We start from the raw sequence: 20,344 nt of genomic DNA, 5'->3' as shown, positions 1-20,344 counted from the left end.
AACGCCCCCAAATCATTTATAGATTTCTAAATCCAATAAATTAACGAATTCATGGCTATAATATGAATACTTAAAGTTCTACATAAAATATTATCAAGTATTGAGTATATAGCCAAAACGGTCTATATGTATATGGATAGAATTGAGTATTTTATCCTAGGGACACTATAGATCATTCATGTAGAGACATGCGAGTGGGGCATCTTATGTAAAAAATGTTTGCATAAGACCAGACCACGAAATAGTCACTTTTCTTTAAAACTGACTCTTTCAATTTGATGACCTAAGGTAACTCGATTTCAATCTGGAGCTAACTATGAATTTCTCTTTATTCGAGATTATCCTTTAATTTACATGGGTGAGTGGCTCAACATCGCCGCTCAATAAGCTTCCCATTTTAAAGGTAAGACCGAGTAGATAGCTGGGGACATAGTGCTACAAGATAGAACTCACTCCTACCCGCTTTAGGGTTAGCAAATAGATTGTTCCCTTAAATACTGACTCCTAGTCTTGAATAAAGGGCCTCGCCCTCTCTATGACTAAGAAGGACCCGGTTTATTGGTAGGACCATAAACCAATTATTCGTTAGTGATCAATTGAGACTTAAGGAACAAATGTATTACAGGGGTAAAACGATAATTTTGACCCAGTTGTATATATGAACGACCTGTGAAGAATCGACTTACTGATTATGGTTAAATCAAATGGACAAAAATATATCCTACAGTAGAGTGCAACTATTGAACTATAGTGGTATGTCTCTATAGTTAACAAATATCGATTCTAATTAATCTCAAATCGTTGGACCTAATGATCTATAGGTCCATTAGATCCCTCTACTAACTCATAAATGGATTAAATTTAGAATAGCGTGTTAAGAAAATTTGAAATGTTCAATTTTGGTTTAGGATTTGGATTATTATATTAAATATAATTAATGTTTAATTATCGAATTAAACGTTACATTTTTTAAAGCTAAAAATATTTAAATATGATTTAAATATTTTAGTGATTCATTTTTTTAATTAGGTGTTTTATTAATTTAATATTTAATATTAAATTATTTCAAATTAATGAATTAGATTTGTTTAGTTAATTACTTATTTAATCAAATTAATTTTATTGGATTTTGATTTTTGTTTTAATTAAAATTAAATTAAAGAAAAATGATTAAAAAATGGAAAATGGGATTTTCCCATCTTTTCCATATCAGTTAACACCTAATCAAAGAATTTAGTGGAAAATTGAATGTCAATTTCCTATTAAACTAAATGCATAATCAAATTCGAATAAATACATGTTTGAATTTCTGTAAAAAGACTCATGCAAAAATCAAGATTTTTGTTAGAAAAATAAGTTTTTTTTTTTGTCAAGTTTCTCTCCAAACCAAAAGATCATCCCAAATTCCTCTTGATTTGGATACCACCACTCAATTTAAGGTCAAGAGTTTAGTGGTGAAGATCTTGTGATAGTCTACTTCAAGTTTATAAGAAGAATTTTGTGGAGAATTGGAGCAATTCAAGAGTTCTTCTCATCGTAAACATGCATGTTAATCCACTAAAAAATACCTTCCGTTTGTTGAATTTCAACTTACCATTTAGAATGTTAAAATTTAAACAACTTTTCTATCTATTTATCATTCCATCTAATAACATATATAAAATTACAATACATCAAAATCAATACCAACACCATCAACTTGTGCGTAGATAAACTAGTAAAGGGTGTTCGTGGGTCGGGTAAGGGTTCATCAAGTCAAAGCCTTTTTTTAGTATTAATCCAATTTTACATGATTTTCTTCAACCCAAATAACTCTTATTAAATAATGAACTCAACCCAAACCAATGATTGGGTTGGATTGGTTTGAGTTAATTGGATCATTTATTTAAATTTTTGTTCTAAAAATAAGTAAAGTATTATTATGCAAAAATGTTATTTAATTATTTAAGATTAATAACTCAATTTCAATTATATTATAAATTTTTTTTCCAAAGTGCTAAAAATTCATTTTGGAGAGTTAAATGGGGAATAAGTCAACCAAAAAAATCATGTAATAAAATAAATAAATATGAAGAATTGAGAAAAGTTTGATTATACGATAGATGCATCGAGTATGTGGAGGAACGGGTTGAAAAGGACTTTACCTAGCGTTACCTCTGTCTCTTATACACATCTAGATGTGTATAAGAGACAGATATATAATTATATTGTAAGTAAATACATCATAATTTTTAAAATTAATAATAAGTTTGATTCATTCGAGTTGGAAGTTATTTTAAGTGAACCCATTAACCAACCAAGCTCGTAAAATTTTTCAACTCAAACCGTATAATTGAGTTTGATTAATCAAGTTTCTCAAATGATCGCATTTTTTAAACACTTCTATCAACTAGTTTAGACTAAACTCCCCAACTAAAATCTATATTTTGAATCTCCTCCATCATCATTACTATGTTTTCATTTAACAACCCCCCACTAGAAATGTTAATGCTCCATTCAATTACCATCTGATTTTTTTTAATTTTTGAAAATTAAGGTTGTAATACTACTTGAGTTCCTTTGTTTATCAATCTATTTTTAACAAAGATTTCTAAAATCTAAATCAAGTTTTAAAAACTAAAGGAATAATCTTCAAAACTTGCTTTTTTTAATTATAGAATTCGATTAAAAATTACTATATATCTATGGAATAGATAAAAATTGCATTAAAATAATTGAGAGTAAACAACCACAATCGACAAAAACCAAAAATCAAAAAATCAAATAGTTATCAATGGCGTAGAATCTAAATCGAAAGCAAGTAATGTACCATCAACAAGCCATAGTGAAGATAATATTTGTGAGAGAGTTCTCCACCAGATCAATGCAAATAATTTTCTTTTTTTGTGTTCTTTTCCTTTTCTTTCAAGTCTCTTTTCCCACTAATTGATTGGGAACCAATAAGAAGCAATAAGCTTACAAAACCTACTAAATTTGCTCTAAAAAACTAAGAAATATGCTCCCAAGAGACTACTGATATAGATTGAGAATCCTAACAATTGCCAATGCAAATAATGTGAAGGATTGCTATATCATTACCATATTGGGATGCTAAGGCTTGTTTTCTACCACATTTTTCTACTCATCAAAAAAGTTAACCCGAGCTCAAGGTTGCCTACGGCATTGCATTGCTGCTCGAGACACGACATCAAGAAGCCAAACAAATTGCAAAACAGTGCACTTAAAGGTCTAAGGAGCGGTTGGCATACTCCTGAACCAATGCCCCAAAAAGTGTTGGCCTCTGAAGCAACTGAGAGGGCCTGTCAAATTCTCTTGCTTTCCCTGTTCAATGTGAATTAAAAGAAGGTATTAGTTATTTGGGGTAAATGGTTTAGAAATCTAGTCGAGTTAAGAGAAAACTTGCCTGCATCGATCACCAAAACTCGATCACAATCCATGACTGTGGGAATTCTGTGAGCAATGCTTATGATCGTGCACAATCCAAAATCCTCCCGGATGATATTTTGAATCAAAGCATCTGTTTTCGAGTCAACTGATGCAGTTGCTTCATCCATGAACAAAAGCTTACTTCGCTTTAGCATGACCCTTCCTAGGCAGAGAAGCTGCCTCTGTCCCACACTCCAGTTTTCTCCATTATCAACAACTGTTAGAAAATGGCAATGAATGATTAGTTGATAGATTTCTGAAGAGAGAATCCATCATTATAATTTCAAGAGAAGAGAAGTTGAGATTATGGGATAAACACCTGGAGAATCGAGTTTCTCGGGCTTTGAAGCCACGATCTCTTTTAGCTGGCACCGATCCAAGCTCTGAAAGAGTGATAATATTCAAGTATTGTCAACAAATATTAAAAAGATACTCATCATGTTGCAGCATCAGCACTTCAAATGTTTCAAATCTTTTACTCTAATGTGACGTGCTTAAATCATTGGACAAATCATAGAAGAAAACATGCAAACCTTCCATATCTCATCATCAGTATACTGGCCAGTTGGGTCGATATTGCTTCTCACCGTCCCCTCGAAAAGAACCGGTTCCTGAGGAATGATCCCGAGCCGTGATCTTAGATCATGAAGCCCCAGTGTGGCTATGTCAATGCCATCAATAATTATTTTTCCAGCTGCAGGTTCAACCAGTCTGAACAACACTTGGACTAGAGTTGATTTGCCACTCCCCGTTCGACCAACAACACCAATCTTTTCTCCTCCATAGATACTTAATGTAAGACCCTTAAGGACCAGAGGAGTGTTTGGCCGATATCGAACCTGTTGCTCAAGAAAAAAAAATGAACTTAATTTCAAACATATTGTTATAATAGGGATTAGGTCAACGTTGTAACTTGTAACTAATAACATTACCACACCTAGAAAAACATGCAATGCAATATTAGGATGCAGAAAGAAAACATGATCCTATGAAGAAAATGATAGATAACTTAAGCGCTAACCTGCAAATCTTTGAGATCAACATTCCCACGGTGTGGCCAATTCGAGGAAGGAAGAGTGTCTTTAATTCTCCATGCAGCTTCTGGTGGTATCACAGAAAATTGTTTCACCCTCTCAACCGAAACCATTTTGTTCTCGATGAAGCAGCTCATATATATGGCCCAGAACGTGACAGCATTCAAAGACAATCCATATGACAATGTCAAACCAACATTTTCTGCAATAAGTAACAATAGTTTAAGCAACAATCTGACAAATTCTTAAGGAACATGACAATATTTTTCCGCGAGGAAGAACCATTCATTTACCCGGCTTGATAATGGAGCTAGGTAGTAAGATCAAGAACATTGCTGAACTACAGAACACTATACTTCCAAGCAATTCCAAACGGAATCCCAACCATACATTGGATCCATAATTGTGGAAATCCATACGCAAATTATTGTTTACTCGTTTAATGTTTTCTTTGCCAAACTGATCTTGCTTCCTAAAAGAGCGAATGGTCATAACTCCTTGTATGCTTTCTGAGAAGTGATGAATCACAGGTGCTTTAGTTATTGAGTCAAGGCGTGTCAATTCACGAGACGTAGCAAGGTAGTATCCCTGTAAAATGAAATAGTATAGGAAATTAGAGCACAAAGGCGGTTTACATTCATGGCGTCAGTTGAACATATATGTTCAAGGGTCATAATAAATTGCCTCATGATAAACGAACGTCCTTACCCGGTACCAAACGTTGAGATACAGAAGTGGAATCACAAGGAAAACTGTAGGCCAAGCATACTGACATGTGATGATGAAGATACTGAGTACTGTAATGTACATTGCAGTAGCAATAGTAAAGAAGAAGGGAATAAACAAATCAATGTTTGTCTGATCATTTGAAGCCTACATGAAAAAATGGAGAAAATAAAGGTTAGGACTGGATAAGTAGAACTTGAATGTCATTCCTATTAAAGGTAAAACAGAAACTCGTTCAAAAGTATGCTTCATGGTGGGAAAACTTACTCGACTTAGTATTCTTCCAGATGGTGTGGTGTCGAAAAACGACATGGGGGCATGCAAGATACTAGTAAGAATTTGTGAAAAGAAAATTCGGGCTGTCTTAAGCCCTATAAGTGCAAAAGAAAACGATCTTGTCAACACCAACAAAACTGAAACGAGAGCAATTCCGGCGTACACAGAAAGGAACAATGTAGGATTGAAGGTCGCAGCACGGTCTGCTGAAGTTTCATATGCCAACCAGTAATCACCAGCCATCAAAGAACCTTGCCACACTAGGGAGAGCAACAAGGCCCATACAACTCCCCACCATCCATAAGCCTCAGTGCAATAAAGTTTATACACCTCCAAGCTAACACTACCAGTTTCCCTCTCCTCATCTTTGATGAGTTTTGATGAACCCTTTTCAGCCTGTGGTTGATCAACATGATTATTTTCGCCATTGGCTTCCCTATGGTGGGAAGGCGAACGAGGAGGTTTAGGAGAAGAAACTTCAAGCATGGGATTGCTGCTATCCACAATTTCCATGGAGGTCTCATGTGCTGCAACTAGCGCCCCAAATTCCATTCCACTCTCAACTAGTTCATTGTATTTTCCAGATTGCACAATTGTCCCATCTTTCATGACCTAGCATAAAAAAGAACCACCGAAATGTCATTAGAAACTACAGTACTGTCATAGATGTAATTGAGAAACCAAATAGACAGACTTCAAGCACTTACAAAGATCATATCAACATTGTGCAAGAAATCGACTTGATGAGTAACAAGTATCACGGTCTTGCCTTTGAGGGCTCCTCTTACACATTCCTGAAGATACAAAGTTAGTTATGAGATTGAAATTGTAGGGAGGAAAAAACGAAACGTTTGTATGGATTTCATAACCTATCACAGAGTTACTGTGTACAATTATAAGACTTTAACAAGCAGCAATCTTTAAAATATATAACATAAAGGAAACAAGAACATACAATAAAAGTCTTTTTTTTCACAAATTGCATAACATTGTCGCCGTTATGAAAGTGAAACAAAGTTGTATCCTTCTCTACGTGAATGAGTTCAGAGCATATGAAACCAAGGAGCCAATAAAATAAAATATGTACCTTAAAAATTTCAGACCCAGTGTGAGCATCGACGGCACTAAATACATCATCAAGAAGATAGATATCACAGTCCTGATATACAGCTCGGGCAAGTTGTATCCTCTGCTTCTGCCCGCCACTGAGGTTAATGCCGCGCTCACCAATCTCAGTCTGATCTCCATACTCCATCATTTCCAAGTCTTTTTCTAAACAACAAATCCTGACAACTTTCCTGTATTTCTCTCTATCCATAGGCAACCCAAATAAGATATTCTCTTCGATGGTGCCATTTTGAATCCATGACGTTTGAGCAACATAAGCAGTTGTTCCACAAACATGAACCTGTTGTGGAAGCATGCAACATAAGAGATTAAGAATTAATCATTTATGTGTTTGCATATGTGCATATGTAAATTAGATAAATGATTTAATTATACCAATCATACATGGAAAAATAAACTTGGACTGCTAGCTTATCAAACAGTTAAGCTCACACAGCTTCAAAACTCTCAATGAGAAGAAACTATACCTTTCCCGACAATTTATGCATCTCACCAAGAATCGAAGCCAGAATAGATGATTTCCCTGATCCCACGGTCCCAACCACAGCTGTAAGTTCTCCCTTTTTTATGTTCAAATTTATATCTTTCAAAACTACTTCTATATTTGCATTGTCATCCCAGCTAAATTGACCATTCTCAATTACCACAGCGACATTTCCATGACATCCCTCAGTCCTTTCAACTGAATCTTCAACCAACTCTTTGCTCAACATGAATTGATCCAACCTCCCGAGTGATACCATTGCTTGTGAAAGTGATATCATCGATTGAGGGAACGTTCGGATAGGCTCCTGCAACAATTTGAAGATAGTGGTCATTGTAAACACTGTCCCGGCATCAAGTTTGATGCCTAACAGCAGTGCAGCCCCAAAGGTGAGAGTTGATACTACTATCGGCGTACTCCACATGACTATAATGTTAGCAAACATTGAATACATGAATTTGGTTAGCCATCCAAATTCCAATTCTCGAAAAGCTTTAATTCTATCATTGAAGTGCTCCTCCCATGATTGAAACTTGATCACCCGCATGTAATTCAGCATCTCATTTGTTGCTTTCATTCGTAAATCACGATTCTTCATTACATTGAATTGGAACTTATTGTTCCGCCTAGAGCCAAGCACAACAAAGATAAGAACACCAATAAGTGCAATCAGTGTAACAAGCGTAGCAGGGCCTAGATAAGCACTGAGAAGTGTCAAACCAACACCAACTTGTAATGGCATTAACCATACAGCATGCAGTTGTAGCATCATATCAGAAAGCTGCTGGGTATCAACAGCCATGTAATTCACAATTTGTCCAACCCCATGATCCTGTCTAGATGATGATGATAGCCTCAAGCCCTTCTTGTACAAAGAAGTAATAAGTGTACAACGAATCAGCGTGCCAATCTTTTGAGAGTTAAAATTGAAGTGATGAGTAGTGAGAACTTCAAAAAATTTGGCAGCAAGAAGAATCAGTACAAGATAGTATCCTTCATTCGGGGAGCTTCTTTTTCCAGCAGTGAAATCTACAAAACGTTGAATAAGGACAGGACCCACATACATGACACAAGTACGCACGATAGCAAGGAAGGCAGTAAAGGCAATTTCCTTCCAAAAGCAGCGGACCAATGCCGTTCGAACTGGGTGAGTGGACTTCTCATGAGGTTTAGGCCACTTTGATTCAAAGAGGGCTGACATTTCCTCAGCTCTATGTTGAGGTGCAAGAGTTGGAACTTCTTCTAATTGGAGAGGGGCTTTGTAACCTTTATCTAACAAGGGATTCATCCACAGCCAAAAGGCCTTCGATACAAAGGATGCTGAAGCAAATAAAGACACATTTGATTTACTTGAAACCAATTCAATTAAGTCACTTTGTCCATCAAATTCTTCCTTGGCTGCTATAGCCACCATAACCCCTGTTGATCCTTTTATGGCAACAAAAAGAAGAACTACTGATAATGGAAATGAGGCTATGGAAATTATGTCATCCAAAGTCAAATTGAGTTCATCAGTTGCTCCGGTAGAGGCCAATCGCATTATTGCTGATGCCATAAACAATGAAATTATTATGAAATTTATAACCCAGTAAACTCGAAGTGTAAGTGGATGCTTAGCAGCTTCAAATCTTTTTTCATGAATTATCAAGATTGCAATAACTGCATAAGTCAATGCTTGAACCAACCAGAATGCCCCATTCACAATCCTCCATGAAGATTGAACACTTGATGACAATGTCAAGATACTTATGACAAGGTAGCAGATGGTTAACATGCCAGAAACAATTAGAGAGAGTTTGAACAAGATGGTGGTCGTTATAAGAGGTTTATTGCTACCTATGAGAGGTTTGCTTATGTCAGAGTTCATCCGATCACCTGACCTGAATCGAGAAAACAACTTTTGCAATGCAAAAGCTAAGAGTGCAACCAAGAACAGGATATCAATAGATGATAGCAAAACTCTTTGAGGGCAAGGTGAAAGGAAAATGAACCGTGACCATTGGAATATAGCTCCAAGAGCATGGTCCGCCGAGGATTGAATCATGGAGCAAGAAGGTGAACTCAACCAATTAGAGGTAAAAGCCATGGCTAAAAATTCTAAAGCACAACACTAAATGATCATCCTCTAGTTGGAAACCTTCCAGTTATTCCTCTACATTCCCTGAGAAGTGAAAAGAAAACAAAAGCAAAAGTCAGTTCATAATGCCAACCAACCCTTGCTTTGATACTTCAACATGATACAAAGACTTCTAAAGCAATGAACGGGGGAGGAAAAAAATTGATTACAGAACCAAACAGCACCAGAAACAATAGAGCTTAGAAAAAGAAAAGTTGTCATCTAACTATGTGATGAGAAAAAAGTAGAACAACCAAGAGAAAGCCACGTTAAGAGCAAAAAGAAGGTCAGTTCCCACATGGTATCAGAGTTTTTCTTTTCAAAAGATACCCTTTTTGTTTAAAACTGACAAAATCTTCTAACAATGAATAAGGGTTAAAAACGTCATTCTAATAACAAAGCAAGATTTAAAGGTTGAGATACCAAGAGGACACAAAGAAGCACTCTGAAAGGAAGGAAATAGAAAAAGATTAACATCTTTTATCAATAAAATATTTCAGAAATAAATTTTTTAAAAGAACAAAAAACAATATTAATATTCTTAAAAGAAACCATATTTAAAGTTTGATGTTGGATATCACCAAAGAGGAAACAGTAGTTCCTTTTGAAAATGCACTAAATATAAGCATAAAACATTAAACTACACGTTAATCCAGAAGATTCTGAGTTGGGTTAGTAGCTCTTGCTCCTCCAATGATGCCCAAAAAATTATTAAATGACAAAGTAGAGTCGATAACAAATACTTGATCTGGAATCTGAAAAGAGGGAAAAGAATGGCGATAAAAACACAGCAAAGTGCGGCATACCCAAGAAAAGATTCACCAAGACCATATCAAAAGGACAAAAGATAAAAGGATAAAGAAAAAGACAGGTCCATTTGCCTTACAGTGATAGTAAAACAAGGCCAGGGAGAGAAAGATTGTAGCTCTTTTACACAAAAAGGGAGTAAAAGCAGAGCCAGAAAGGGAAAAAGGGCAGACAAAACAATGCATAAATTTATGGATATAAAACAAGACGAAAGTAGATGTGGAACACACAAAAAAGGGGGAAAACAAGTAAGCAAAAAGCAAAATTGGAACAAAAATCCATTGAAGGAATGGCTCTATAAACCATATGTTCCAAGCAAAACCCAATTGAACAAAAAGTAAATTTTGTCGTAATAACACACGTCTATATCTAATTTTTGGCACTCAAAACAAAACGGCATTACAAGAAAAGCTGAAGTTTTTCTTTAAAAACAGAGGCTCTAAGCAAAACCCATTTGAACAATAAACGAATTTAGGACAAAACCTGAACAAGAAGAAGAATCCATTAGAAGGAATTGTTGTATAAACAGAGGTTTGAAACTAAACCCAGATGAACAAAAGGGTAAATGCATCGTTAAAACTCATCTAAAGCTCATAAACAAAAATAAAAATGGGATTTTTAGGGAAAAACCTGAACATAAATCCATTGAAAGAAATGATGGGTTTTCTTTAAAACCAGAGGTTCAGAGCAAAACCCTGATGAAGAAGCAGCAAATATGTGGCTGAAGCTCGTCCACACCCACTCTTTGAAGTCCATTAAAATGGGAATTTAAAGGGAGAGAGAGAGAGAGAGAAGGCAAGGGCCTGTCAATTTTTTTTTTTTTTTTTTTGACGGGGAATTTGGCTGGTTTGATTCATGTGAGACATTGATGGTTGAAAAGGATTCATGGGTAAATCTCCCCAAGTCTCCAACTTTAAAATTTACAATTTTATTACAACTTTCAATTATTTCTGGTAAATAAAAAAAATCCAACAAAATTTCAATTCATTATTTGCCATAAACATTTTAGAAGAGTGAGGACACAAAATAAGTCAATTAATGACACTTCAAAATGTAGATAGGAGGCATAGATATTGTGGAATTATACTGTTAAAATTTAAGTGCTTCTTGTTATATTTGAAAATAATTCTATTTTATCATTTCAATTTTGTATATTGATTTGCTGCATACTTGGGATCATTTAGTTTATCAACTTTTTTTAGTGTAAACACTCAACTTCAATAATAAACAATTTTTGAGTTGCTCATTTTCTTCTTCTTCTTTTTTTTTTTTTTTTTTTACTTTTTCATATTTATAGATGAACTTCAATTTCTTCTATATTTAAACTTTTCACATTCTTTGAGTTATTTTATAATCTTCTATTGATATACTTTTTACAATTATTGAAAAAATTTATCTTACATATCTACATCCTAAATACAAATTTACTAATTCTAACATATTAATACTACTTCACTCAATGGGCCAAACTCTCCTTACCTAACACCCTAACAATTATTTAAAGGACATCTTTTATGCATGCTAGATTTTTGTTGATTAGTTTAATACTTACTTAACAAATTAACAAAGTTTTATTGACCATGTTGCTAACATATTTTGAACACCACATTTAAATCATGCACGAGTGTCATGGGAGTAATAAGCTAAAAAAAATAGTTTTTAAAAAAATCAAAAGGGGCGCAATAAAAAATTCAAAACAATTTTATTATAAAACAAAGGTAAACGTGTAATGTAGATAACTACATACGATGTACTAGATAATAATAAAAAAATAAAACAAAGGGTAAGTATAACGGACGGTATGAGTTAACACAAGTATAAAATTCCTTCAAATTTTATGGTTTTATTTTAAAGGTTAAAATATTATTTTTGATCCCTATGTGGCTGGCTAAGAAGTTTGTGTAAATCTTACACCTAAAAAATATTAATTTCCTGACCTATTTAACTCCTAACAATCCCTCGAACTTAACAACTTTCTAGATTAAATACTTTTACTCGTTCTCCAAACCAACCCTTCAACCTTCCTATTTTCGATTGTAGAAATATATAAATATTATCTATTTCCATAAAGGAGCATTTTTTTTACAATTGTGTTAAATGGTAAAACTGTTAAAAATATTTTCAAATATAACAAAATGTTACCATCTATCAGCGATAGACCGCGATACTGATAGATATCTATTGCAGTTTATCACGGTTTATCTTGGTCTATCACTGATAGATAGTGAAATTTTTCTATATTTATAAATAAATTGACTAATTTTTCTTTATTTGAAAACACCCCAAATTTCTTTTCTTTTTCTTTCCAATTAAATAAAAAATTAAAATAATAATAAACTACTAAAGTTAAGATTTACTATCAATAGAAGGACTAGGATGAAATTAACAAAACCAAAATTTTCACTCCTATTTTTAACCCTATATAAAGTTTCCATCAATTTGGAGATTTGTGTTTATTCATAGTTAAACTTTAAAAAAAGTTAACAGATTTTTAAAATATTGAATGTACATTCACATATCTCGACTTATATATTTGAAATGTTAACCACAAAAATTAAAATATAAGGTTTAGTTACACACAATATTTTTTTTTTTATCTTCTAAAACATTAATTTTATGATAATAGTTTAAATGACAAAGTTGTTGAAAATATTTTTAAATATAGTAATATGTCAATAAGAATTACGCCATGCAATTTGCTACGTGGTGAGATTCCTTTACCACTCTATAAATGGAGGCTTAAAAAGTGTCTTCACTTCATTAAATTCAAATAAAAAAAATTGAGTACTAGTATGTATGGCTATGGATGCAGCAAACAGGCTTCTTGCAATTGCAACCGAAATGAGGCATTTGCAAAATATGATTCAAGAGCACTCGACAAGACCCAACCAGATGATGTTTGTTGTTTGGTAGTGAAAGGACTCAACTTACTAGTTCTTTTTATGAGGCACAAATGGGAAAATTTATCCTCAAAGCAGAAGAAGAAAACGCAGTCTATCCATATCTAACACTGATAGATATTTATCATTCTCTATCACTTATAAGTTGACTCATTTTAGTATGTCCGAAAATAATCCTAATTTTTAACATTTTAAATATTTTTTAGATCTACAAAATATAAAATTAACTTTTATATATTTATAATAATTTAGAAGTGAAAGTGGTATTTAAAAACTTACTTTTCAAAAACTAAAAAAATAAATAAATAATTACTAAATGAAATCTAAAGATTTATTAGTCACAATTTTTAAAACTTAAAAACTAAACTTATAATTAAACTTACATATAAATGTAATTTTAAATATATTGATATATGATATCTACATTAAATAATACTAATTACAAATTACAAGATTAAAAAATACAAAATTATTATAAACCTTAATATGAAGATTTAGAAATATGAAATATTTGTTGCATTGTAATAAAAAAATGGAAATTAAAAACTAATATATAAATAGATATATTGATAAATTTAAGCCATCTAAATTGAAGCACAAAAAAAAAAAAAAAAAAAAAAAAAAAAAAAAAAAAAAAAGTGGGCAAATCGGACTTGATCTCTTAACCGCTAGCTATAGGCAGACTGTCTTTAATTTGTCTTTGAAGAGAGCGAAAAGGACATATTTAAAACTCTACAATTTTTATATATATATATAATGGAAAATAATATAAGTACATATGTAAAACGTCACCATCGAGGAATAAATACCCTTGGCCTCTCAATAGATCCATCCTTATCTTTTCTTTATTTTTTTTTATTTAAAAAATATTATTAAATAATAAAGACGTAATAGAGTAATTAAATAATTATTGATTGAAAATTTGAATATTAACGGATGCTGATTATTTATCTAGTTTCAAGGTAAATCTGAAGTAATTTAAAAAGATATATTTTTTTACCTGTTTAGCTAACCTCAAGAGTAAAAGTGGTCCAAAAAAAGTACATTTTTATTTGTAGAAAAACTTTCAAAACATATATGCTTTAATAGATGTAATTATAATATTTTACAGATATAAGTAAATTTTCTAGTTTGGCACGTCAATTTATAGACCTTAACAACTTTGTTTGTCTGATAATGCCCCTTTAAATACAAAACTTTGAGAACAATCATGATAACAACTCTCAAATAATGGAGAACATTGGTTAATGAGCTCAATAATATATATATATATATTGGAAATTTGAGCTCAATCATTTTTATTATATTTACCATCTTTGAGTGTAATTTCATATTATTTGATCTAAGAAGAAAAGAATGCTAAAATAAGAAAGGTATTAAATAATAAAGGTGTGTTGCTTAAGTAAATAACAGTTGTAATTTGATTGTATTTTTACTTTAGTTCATTTTGATATATTTACTCCCAGAATGTATTATAAATTTTTTTATTTATTTGATCATTTTACCTTCAAAAGGTTATTTCAATATTTTTGTTTCCCTTTTGAAATGTCAATTTCGATTTATCCTTTTAAGTAATTAATTTCGATCCATATATATGTACAAAAAAAACTCACAACTATTCTAATCTACATTAATAATATTTCAACAAAAAAAAAATTGTTCGACATAAGACTACATTTCAAGAAATAAAATACAAGTTGAAAATTATATTTTTATATGAAAAATAACACGTTTTAAAAATTCAACAACTAAAACTAACAAATTCTTTTTTTTTTACAACAACTGCGAGATAAGGAATCAAACCTTCAACTTCTAAACAGTAAGGTTATACCAATTATCGTACAAATACTTTTAAGAGGCCAAAACGAGCCTAACTCAACTGGCATAATACTAGAACTGTTAGCTTTAAAGTCAAGGCCAATACTAAAATTGTTGTATCAAATGTTTGATTCTCCCATCTTATCAAGTACCAATACTAAAATTGAACAAACTTATAAGGACCAAAATAGTATTTTTATTTTTATTTTCTTTCAAAACGTTTCTTTAAAAGTTGGTAATGTTATATTAGACATTTAATTAGTATATTTTAATGCTTAAATCAACTAATTAAAAGTAACTTGTCGAATTTCTATAAAATTCATAAAAATAAAAATAAAAAAATATATATCTAGCTATTATTTTTTTTTCAAAAGGCATCTTAATAACCCAGCAACCCATTTAAAAATTAATATGCAAAATAGGCATTGAAAATCTTTGAATCTAAAAGAAATTAAACAAAATTAAAATCAAACAACATGAACTAAATATTTCTTAAAAAAAACAAAAAACAACTCAAACATTATGATTAAATTATACATATTTTTCTTAGTTAAAAAGTTCTTGAAGTGGAAATCTAATGGTAAAAAAAAGGTCATGGATGTATTATCCACTAAACTATGTGTTTGAATTGAGAACAAAAACACATGTAACCCCTGAATAAAAGATTATTTAAACTACTCTGTCCTTCAATATTAAAGAAAGGAAGAAAAAAGAATAAAAAAAAAAAAGGAAGAGAGAGAGAGAGAGAAAAAAAGTACCTGAAAAATGAAAATTATAGAGAGGAACCATTAATGGAGGAATTATGATGCAGAAGAAAGAAGAGTTTAAAAAGGAAAGAGAGAAGAAGAAGAAAGTGGATGGGATTTTTCTTTCTTTGAAATTGGAGAATATTTTGGACTCTTATTCTTAAGTTCGTATTGTTTTTTTTTTTATTATTATTTTATTTGTATCTTTTGTTTGGGAGACAAGAAATGTTTAGGCGATGAATGGCGTGGCCGATGTGGTTGATAGAATGAGTGGCTCACAGCCGCCTATCGAGTCTTCATTAATTACTATTTTTTAAAAGAAAAATTAAGAGAAATATCATTTAGCATAAGATTGCACATTTTTACTTTGGCTTATTTGACAATTTTATGGGCTGGTTGCACCACAAATAACAATTACGTCGGAAATAATAAAAGATGTAGCATAAAAATAAATATATTAAAGATATGACCCAAAATTACCGTTAGACATCACTGGTAGCAATTATAGGTGATAGTCGTATTGGCAAATGACTAAAAAGCTACACGCAGTCCAAGATTGTGTGCTTCTTCTTTCGATTTCTTAAACTGAAAGCTATCAACTGATAGTAATGATCAGTGATAGTCATGGATAGCTACTATAAGTTGCTATCAACGGTAGTTTTCAATTTGAGAAATATTAATACAACATTGAAATAGTAACACTTGACAAATTAGCTTTCTATTTGCTATAGTTATCATTGGCCATCATTGATACGCTTTCTTCAATTGGAATCAAACTTGAAATATTGACATTTAAGGCTATCAGTGGCTATCAATGATAGACTTTTATAAATAGGTATCAACTATGAAAGGAAATTACCAACTTTCAAAGAGATGAACATTTAAAGCTGTAAATGATAGAAGTCTACTAATGAGAAGTTTATATGTGACTACCATTGATGTCTACATAAGTCATATCACCAATATCATTAATAATTCATTTAATTAATGTATACTTAAGTTATATCATTGATATACAAAATATCACTAATAGCTTTAATTAGTGAATATCACTAATAACCTCTATCAGTGGTTATCAATGATAGACTTTTATCAAATGAAATTGACTTTTTATATAATTGATATCATCGATATATGAATATTACCTAAGTTATGTCACTGATATCACTTATATTGTGATTATCAGTGATAGCTTCTATCATTGATAACATGTCATCAGAGATAACTTATGTCATTTTTTTACCATAAAATAACATGCTCTGTCATTGATGGCTTCTATCACTAATAATATGCCATTAATGATGACTTTTAAGAATCTCACTTACATTTTAGTTCAAGATTCAACTTTATTAATTAATTAAAATTCATTATGTTGGCTATCAATGATAGTATTTTATAAATGGCTATTAACTGTGAAAGAAAACCATAAAAAAATAAGCTATCAATGATTAAAAAAAAAATATTAGTGGCTATCACTAATAGACTTTTGATTAACCTGGTTGATGACGCTCTCATTTCTCATTTTTGAGAAATAAACTTGTTTAATAACTATTATCTTTTCCTATTTCAAACTTTTAAGAAATGTTTCTAAAAATGGGGTGCAAATTTGAGGACTCAAAAAAGTAGTTTCTTTCAAATTCGTTTTCATTTGCTATTTATATTTAACATTTTGTTATAATAATCAAACTTGATGATTGGGTTGTCGGTGTTAAGTCACTTATGAATTAGACGCTTTCAAGTCTTGTGTTTGAAACTCAGTCTCATGGGAAGATGAGGGAGAGGGGGAAGTGTTTGGATAGATGGAAACAAAAGCCGGAGAAATGAAAGAAAATAAAAAAAATAAAAAAATCGAGAAATGAAAGAAAAAAGAAAAAATTTCACAGATAGAAAATAAAAAAAAAAAAAAAAAGGAAGAGAAGGCATGCAACAAAACAAATTAGGGGAAAATTGAAAACTAGAAGAAATTCAAAAGTTGACCGATCAACACTTCCATATTTGCAAATATTTTAAAGATGTGCTATATTTTTAGATTTTTTCCTTTATTTGGCTGTTTATTACACATATCCTATTAATTTATACTAAATTTTGGGTGTTATATCAATTTAAATCCTAATCTAATAATTCTATCAATTTAAATCCTGAAATTTGAGATTGTATCCATTTAAACTCCAAACTAATAATTATATCATTTTAAATCTTGAATTTTTATAATTTTATAAATTTAAATCCTGAATTTTTATAAATGTATCAATTTAAGCCCTCCATTATGTTTTATTTGGATAGTTTAGGGTTTAAATTGATATATTTGTGAAAATTCATGTTTAAATTGATACAATTATTAGTTTGGAGTTTAAATTGTACAATTCTCGAAGTTCAGGGTTTAAATTGATGCAATTATTAATTTAGGATTTAAATTGATACAACTCCATAGTTTAGGAGTATAAATTGATATTTGTCCTGATATTTTTCTCTTTTTGATCTCTATTTTATTGGGTTTTTTTTTTCCCCTTTGAGGCAAACATAAACCATGAGAAAACTTACAACCCAACCTTATTACCACGAATGATGAAAGAATATTATTACAAAAGTATTATTCTAACTATAGAAAAACCTTCCAATGATGTCAAAGTTGCAATAGCATGGATAACTTTATTTTATTCTCAATCAATATAACAAAAGCATGGCAATATTAAAAAATTTGCCCACAAAAACAATTTCAACATGGGTTGAAATTACAAATTTAGGCCTTTTCCCTTGATTGATTTTATTTTTTGAACTACCTATAATCAAATTCCTTATTAAGAATAGAAGACACCCAATCAAAGTAAATAAAGTTACAATAGATCTCTCTAACAACCTCCTCAAAAGGTTGGAGCCCTAGATCAAAAAGAATAATTGCATCTCACCTCCTAGAGTGGGCGAAAAAACTATAGGCACATTTAGAACAGAAATAATGAATAACGCCCAAGCTTTATAAGTGATCTCCCAACCATAATCTTTCACAAGTCAATTGATGGCTCCTCGAGAGCACAAATGATGTCTATCGAGACTAACTCTACCTAAAAAATAGAAGATGAAAGTTAGGAGGTACAGATAAACGATTTTCGTCTATATACTAATAGTATAAGGACATTTTTTTAACATTTTCTTTTCATATTCTAACATCGTAAAATATTAAAAATTTAGAGGTATTTTTTGAACAAATACATACTAATAGTTTTCATTTAAAATTATGGTAAGAGTATTTTTTTAACTTTTCTCTATTAAGTTTAAAAGTATTATTAAAACTTTTGATACTTTAAATATATTTTTGAACCAACTACGACAAATTTCATGTGGTACGAAGTTCTTGAGATGTATTTTCTATAATTTAGTCTTAAAACTACTATTATATATGCATCGTCCACATTGACAAATTTGTTTAGTTTCGACTGACGTCTTTAAATGATAATATGGCATATCGATAAGGCTAACAAATATATAATAAGTTGTACAAAAGAGTAGATGTAGATAATTATTTGGTTTAAAAATATACTTTAGTGGGTTGTTTGGGGTGCTGAGATGAGATATAATATCTAGAGTTCATATGTCCGTGCGTTTATATATTTGTGTTTCGGATGTTTGGGTGTTGAGTTGATTTCATATGTCAGGGTTATCTAGCGCAACTTTTCTTAAGAGGCCTAACACAAATAATCTATTGTTAGGTGATTATTTTTGTTTAATTTTTTTATTCAATAATTCTACGTATATATATTTTTTTAATCAAGTATGAAATACACCTTGTTTTATTGTTTGTTTTAAATTACACATATATTATTGGGAGTTTTGGGAAATGGGTTTTACGGTTTATTTTTGTATCATGCCTTTAATTTTTTTAAGCAATCATTTTACAAATTTGGAATTGTTGCTTTGATAAGGGAAAGTAATAATTGATAAGAAACTTTGAAAGGTATATTTGATACAACAATAATAGATATTTGAATTTTTTAGAAATGAACTAGAATATATTTGATAAGTTTATGAACAAGACAATTTTGACAAGATAACGTCCTATATACTGAATAATATATGCGATGTTTTAAAATAATATAAAAATACATGATTAATGTAGTAGAATTTTTTTAAACCTCTTATTCAAAACTGAGGGACTAAATTAGTCAAATTCAAATTTAAGGACCAAACATACCTATTCCTAAAAGCTTAAGAACTAAAAAAGTATTTGTCTCTTATATTTTTCAGTATATTTGTAAACACAAAAAAAAAAAAAAACCATGTTATATGTGATATATAATTACATTTTTCAGTACATTATTAATATATTCGACATATACTTGAACTCTCAATAGAGAGGTGATTGATTTTCAACTAGAAATATGGAAAAAAAAACAAACGAAATCTCCTAAAAATGAATAAAACATTAATTTAAAATGTCCTACATTTAATAAATATCAACTAAAATCAATAAATAACTAAATAAAATCAAAATTGAAATTGACATTAATAAGAAAAGAATTAAATATTTCGAAATTTTATTAATCAGAAATAATTTAATTAATGATATTTTAAAAATTAAAAATTTATATAATTAATAGTAAATTTGAAAATGATATATATGTTATATTTTAAAATATTACCAAATTAAAAGATGAGAGAGAATCTATAAAAGGATTAAAAATGTCTGCAAAATATTGTTGTTGAAATCTGGTTATGAAATATTACTAAAATTCGACATTTGTTAAATATTAGTTTTATTGTAGCTTATTTTCTCAAATCTTTCAATTTAATAAGTATTATTTGAGTTGAAAAATCTTATATACATAATTTAACCCAATCCACGAACACCCCTATCTAGATTTTATATTAGGTTTTTAATAAAACTAAGA

General features: G+C 30.7%; 1 protein-coding gene across 2 annotated transcripts; it reads right to left on the bottom strand.

Moving 5' to 3' along the window:
- Positions 1 to 2,804: 2,804 nt before the first annotated feature.
- On the bottom strand, positions 2,805 to 15,629 carry LOC120090948 (ABC transporter C family member 14-like). 2 transcript variants are annotated; one of them, XM_039048661.1, is made up of 12 exons: positions 15,474 to 15,629; positions 7,058 to 9,235; positions 6,550 to 6,870; positions 6,170 to 6,256; positions 5,454 to 6,074; positions 5,169 to 5,333; positions 4,754 to 5,048; positions 4,448 to 4,662; positions 3,960 to 4,265; positions 3,746 to 3,809; positions 3,404 to 3,643; positions 2,805 to 3,321 (listed from the first exon to the last, which is right to left on the bottom strand). In XM_039048661.1, the coding sequence occupies exons 2-12, from the start codon at positions 9,158 to 9,160 to the stop codon at positions 3,221 to 3,223; spliced, it is 4,518 nt and encodes a 1,505-aa protein (XP_038904589.1). In that variant the 5' UTR covers positions 9,161 to 9,235; positions 15,474 to 15,629; the 3' UTR covers positions 2,805 to 3,220. The 2 variants fall into 2 exon arrangements, with proteins under 2 accessions (XP_038904589.1, XP_038904590.1); XM_039048662.1 differs by lacking the exon at positions 15,474 to 15,629 and adding an exon at positions 10,628 to 12,045.
- Positions 15,630 to 20,344: the final 4,715 nt, after the last annotated feature.

The sequence above is a fragment of the Benincasa hispida genome, chromosome 11 (genome assembly GCF_009727055.1).
Source record: "Benincasa hispida cultivar B227 chromosome 11, ASM972705v1, whole genome shotgun sequence".
Taxonomy (NCBI): Eukaryota; Viridiplantae; Streptophyta; class Magnoliopsida; order Cucurbitales; family Cucurbitaceae; genus Benincasa; species Benincasa hispida.
The sequence above is the reverse complement of the archived record's forward strand: the minus strand, read 5'-3'. Positions and strand labels throughout refer to the sequence as shown.

Coding starts and splice junctions, on each gene's coding strand:
- LOC120090948 (XM_039048661.1), bottom strand. CDS start 9,160: ATGGCTTTTACCTCTAATTGGTTGAGTTCACCTTCTTGCTCCATGATT. Junction 4,663..4,753: donor TAGCTCCATTATCAAGCCGG/GTAAATGAATGG, acceptor TACTTATTGCAG/AAAATGTTGGTTTGACATTG. Junction 3,322..3,403: donor AGTTTTGGTGATCGATGCAG/GCAAGTTTTCTC, acceptor CACATTGAACAG/GGAAAGCAAGAGAATTTGAC.